At 38.1% G+C, this 5,277-nt stretch overlaps 1 protein-coding gene across 1 annotated transcript; it reads left to right on the top strand.

Moving 5' to 3' along the window:
- Positions 1,008 to 3,394, top strand: LOC109843211 (pentatricopeptide repeat-containing protein At2g15630, mitochondrial). Its single transcript, XM_020412151.1, has 2 exons — positions 1,008 to 2,701; positions 3,202 to 3,394. The coding sequence occupies exon 1, from the start codon at positions 1,099 to 1,101 to the stop codon at positions 2,521 to 2,523; it is 1,425 nt and encodes a 474-aa protein (XP_020267740.1). The 5' UTR covers positions 1,008 to 1,098; the 3' UTR covers positions 2,524 to 2,701; positions 3,202 to 3,394.

Raw genomic sequence — 5,277 nt, 5'->3', positions numbered from 1 at the left:
AAGTACAACTGGACTCCTAGTTATAGAGATGGACGGTGTAAGTACCTTCACAATCTTTAACCTCTCATCATTATCGTTGAATGATTCAATTCTACATGCTCTTACGACCACAATCCTTTTCTGAAGAATACTCTCATTTTTTGGAGTGTAACTACTCTTCCAATTTGCACCATCACCACGTCTCTTATTAAAGTATGTGTTTAATCTATAAAACGTCCTTGCAATTTGGTCCCTCAAATAAGAAAATACCCTCGAGTGTTATTTTTTTAAGGGTTATTGCAGATTGGCACTCTTAAGTTTACAACTTTTTAAATTAACATAAAGTTTTTTTGACACTTTGCTTCCCTAAAGTTTACACCTTTTTGACTTTGATACCTCAATCTTCTTTTCTGACACTTTGATATTCTAAGTTATATTTTTATCTTTCATGCCCTAAAGTTTCACAATTTTTAAGTTTGATACCCTAAAGTTTATACTTTTTAACTTTGACACTCTAAAATTTGGAGTATCAAAGTGTCAACAAAAACTTTAGGGTATCAAAGTTAAAAAGGTATAAATTTTATCATAAAAAATCAGAAAAACTACAAGATATTAAAGTTAAAAAAAGGGTGTAAACTTTAGGGTATCAAGGTATCAAAAGACTTTAGGGTGTTAAAGTGTTAAAAAACTTTAGGGTATTAAAGTAGAAAAGGTGTAACCTTTAGAGACCAATGCGCAAATGACCCTTTCTTTAAACAAGATAGTTTTTTAAGTGAGAAATCATAAACAAGGGGTATTTTGGTTATTAATGGATCAAATTGCAAGAGCCATTAGGATTGAAGAGAGCAATGACCAATAACGAGCGGTAATTAACGGACTCCCAAGATATCGCCACTCCTAAAACCCTAATCTTAAACCCCTCCGCGCGCGCGGCGCCCTCCCCTCCAAAATTTTTCAAAATGGCGCCCTAACCGTCTTCTCCCGCCGCGGCTCCCCCGTCTCAGCGCCACCCGTCAGTCTCCATCCCCGCCCTCCGATCTCCCCTCCGCCGCCAACAGCCTCCTCAAAACCCTAATCTCCTCCCAAAACCCTAACCGAGCCCTAGACCTCTTTCGCCTCATGCTCAGATCCCAAATCCTCCCCCAAACCGACTCCTGCAACCGCCTCCTCTCCTCCTTCGTCAAGCTCAAGCATCTCGACAAGGCCTGGATCGTCTACGCCGAGATGTTCCGCTACCGGATCCGATCCACCGTCCACACCTTCAACATCATGATCAACGTCCTCTGCAAGCAAGGTAAGCTCCGAAAGGCCAAATCTTTCATCCGTTTCATGGAGGAATCTGGTGTCAAACCCAACGCTGTGACTTACAACACGGTAATTCATGCGCATTGCGTGAGGAGGCAGGTTGAGCTGGGTTCTGAGCTTGTGAATTTGATGAGGGGGAACGGGATTGCGCCCGATGAGTACACTTATGGGTCGATAATCTCGGGAATGTGTAAAGAGGGGAGAGTTGGTGATGCTTCTCTGGTTTTGGGGGAGATGGTGGATGCGGGCTTGGCGCCGGGTGTTGTGATTTACAATGCTTTGATTGATGGGTATTGTAACATGGTGGATGCGGGCTTGGCGCCGGGTGTTGTGATTTACAATGCTTTGATTGATGGGTATTGTAACAAAGGGGATTTGGTGACGGCGGTTGGGTATAGGGATGAGATGGTGAAGAGGGGGATTGAGCTGACGATTTCTACGTATAATGTGTTGATTCATGCTATGTTTATGGAGGGGAGGCATGAGATGGTGAAGGAGTTGGTGAAGGAGATGGAGAGGAAGGGTTTAGTGCCTGATGAAGTCACCTATAATATTTTGATCAATGGGTATTCGAAGGAAGGAAATGTGAAGAAAGCATTTGAAATGTTTGAGGAAATGTCAATGAGAGGAGTGAAACCTACCCGGGTTACTTATACTTCATTGATTTGTGTACTTTCCAAGAAGGGTAGAGTTCTTGATGCAGATAGGATGTTTAGAGAGGCAATTCAGAAGGGATTATTGCCTGACCTTGTGATGTTTAATGCTTTGATTGATGGATATTGTGGTAGTGGTGATATGGAGCGAGCATTTGGTCTCTTGAAGGAGATGAAAACTAGGAAGGTTGTTCCTGATGAGGTTACTTATAATATACTCATGAGAGGGTTTTGTTTGTTGGGAAAAGTTGAGGAGGCTCGTGGTCTTCTTGATGAGATGGAAAAATGCGGGATAAAGCCAGATCTTATCAGTTATAATACTCTCATTAGTGGTCATAGCCGGAAAGGTGAGCTGAAGGATGCTTTTTTGGTTAGAGATGAGATGTTGAGCAAGGGTTTCAACCCCACGATTCTAAGTTACAATGCCCTTATTCAAGGATTATGTAAACATGGAGAGGGAACTCGTGCAGAGGAACTGCTTAAAGAAATGGTCGGCAATGGTATCACCCCAGATAATAGTACATATATATCGCTGATTGAGGGGCTGAACGATGTTGAAGACTTGGTGAAAAGTGAAAATATATGAATATGCGCGTCTACTTCACATCATCTATCAAGAAAACTGCTATGACACATGGTGGATGTTCATTAAGTTATATTGGGTTGTAATATTACATGTGCGGCATTAAATTTAGGAGCATGCTGTTTTGGCTTTCAGGCACTTAATATCTCCAGAAGAATTGTTCATTTCAAGTATGAAACAGGTGCGTATTTCTTACCTAAAGTATTATGAGTTACTTCCCACTGATTTCATAAGGAAAAGGAAATGGGGGAAAATGATTATTATGTTCTCCCTCCCACTAAATGGTATTTGTGAAGTGTATCAAACCAAAATTTAAATGATAGAATCAAATTGTTTGTGTCAATGTGCTACCTCTTCACGGGTGCTTCTTATGACATGGTTTCTTTATACAAGTATTTTGTGCTGGGCTTGGGCTTTACTGAGCAAGTATGTAAATAAAAATTGGATTTGAGAATATATATGTAAGTCTGGGGTACATCAGATTCATATCACTATTGTAGTACCATCATTTGAATAATCAAATATTTTTATTATGCATACTCTGCCATGTTACAAAAATTTAAGCTAGTTGCTTGTTTGGCTGATATTTTACCAATATGATCTTTGATCTTTATTGAACCTAATTTTTTCCCTTAGTATATTAGGTTGCTAATTCTTTGTTGTGTTTCATTGTATCCACAGGTGTGATCTCTACCAACAGATAGTTGACAAACGTGAATTTATGATGCATGCTGATGTCTGTCGACCTCAGGAATTCAATAACCGTTCCTGCTTACATCTGACTACCAATAAAAGAGGTGCAGTTCTATGAGTCTATGATTAATGTATATACATTTATGTCCCTGAAGAAAGTATGATATGTTCCTATTGACAACTTATAGTTTGAAACTCCTAACTGGTAGCTATCTCAGTTAGCAGGTTAATTGCTTGGGAAAAGAACAGCATTATGATAAAAAAATATCATGAGATATAAATCACAAGGGAAATAATAATATCAATAGTGACGAAGGCAGAGTTCTATTAGCAAATGTGGATCGAGCTCTCTACAGTTCACAGGTAAAGATGTAAACTCACATTTCCCGTCATGATATAATAACAAATAACATGTGACACAAATCTCAAGATAACATAACAAGAATGACGAAGGCATAGTTCTATTAGCAAGCGTCGATCAAGTCTATCCTCAATGGTTCACAGGTGAAGATCCAAACTCTCATTTTCTGTCACATGTCCAACCTCGCTACTCAGAGACCCGTGTGAGGACATTGTAGCGATCAACCTCTGGAGATGAACCCACTTATTGTGGGCGTTCTGGTGACCTTCGAGGGCTTGGGAGGTTGGGCAGCTGCGGAGGCGGTAGTGGCACTCAAAGCTGTGGATGGGGTCCACTATGACGACTTTGGTGGGGATGGTAGATTCTCTAGGTGAGATTTTGCTGGTGTTGATATTGCTTCTGCAGTTGGTCTAGCTGTTGGTATACTTGTGGGTAACGTCAATGCCAAAAATACGAATGATGGAGGAGGATGAATCATTTTGTTGTGGTGGTCGGATGAATGGAAGTCGAAAGAAGGATTCAACGATCGTGAAGTTGTTGGTCTGTTGTAGCGGTTGGATGAATGGGAACTGAGACAAGGCCTGCATTCATGAAAATGTTTGTCAACCGGTCGAAATGACCAAAAATAGCTAAAAATCATGGATTATTCACAAAATTGTAAAATTTGGCCACAACGAAATTATTTGCTAATAGTTGAAATGATAAAAATGGAAAAAAAAATATTGCGTTATAGCTCATAAAGTTATAAAATTTGGCCTTCGTAAAATTATTTGCTAATGGTTGAAATGACAAAAAGTGGCCCAAAATCAAGAGTTATACCTCATGAAATCATGAAGTTTGGATTCTTTGAAATTATTTATTAATGGTTCGAAATGACAGATAATTATGAGTTATAGCTAATGAAATCGTGACTTTTGGCCTCCGCGAAAATATTTGCCAACTAATAAAAATGACTAAAAAAATGTCCAAAAATCATGGATTATATATCATGATATTGAAAATGTTGGCCACTACGAAATTATTTGCCAATGGATCGAAATGACTAAAAATTAGATAAATTATGGGTTATTAATGAAATCATCAATTTTGACCTGTACAGAAATATTGCCAATGGGCCCAAATGACTAAAAATAGTCATAAATTGAGTGTAAAAGTTTTTAAAATTGTGAATTTTGGCATACGTAAAATTATTTACTAATGGTTCGAAATAAATATAAATGCCCAATAATCATATGTTATGGTTTATGAAATCGTAAATTTTGTCACCAGAAAATTATTGCCAATGGGTCAAAATGGCTGAACATAGAGTAAATCCATGAGTTTTAGCTCATGAAATTTTAAAATTTGGCCACCATGAAACTATTTGTAACTAGTGAAAATAATTAAAGATGATAAAAAAAAATTATGGTTTGTAGCTCATATGAAATTGTGAATTTTGGCCCACACGAAATTATTTGCCAAAGAGTCGAAATGGCTCAAACTGAAGAAGAATAATGAGTTATAGTTCATAAAATCGTGAATTTAGGCCTCCATAAAATTACTTGCCATTGAATCGAAACAACTAAAAATGGCTAAAATTTGTGAGTTATATATCTTATGAAATCGTGAATATTTGTTCACGTGAAATTATTTGCCACTGGGCCGAATCAATTAAAAATGGTAAAAAATCATGGGTTATAGCTCATGGAACCGTAAATTTTTGC

This window comes from Asparagus officinalis, chromosome 5 (genome assembly GCF_001876935.1).
Source record: "Asparagus officinalis chromosome 5, Aspof.V1, whole genome shotgun sequence".
Classification (NCBI taxonomy): Eukaryota; Viridiplantae; Streptophyta; class Magnoliopsida; order Asparagales; family Asparagaceae; genus Asparagus; species Asparagus officinalis.
This window is presented reverse-complemented; position numbering and strand designations above follow the sequence as displayed.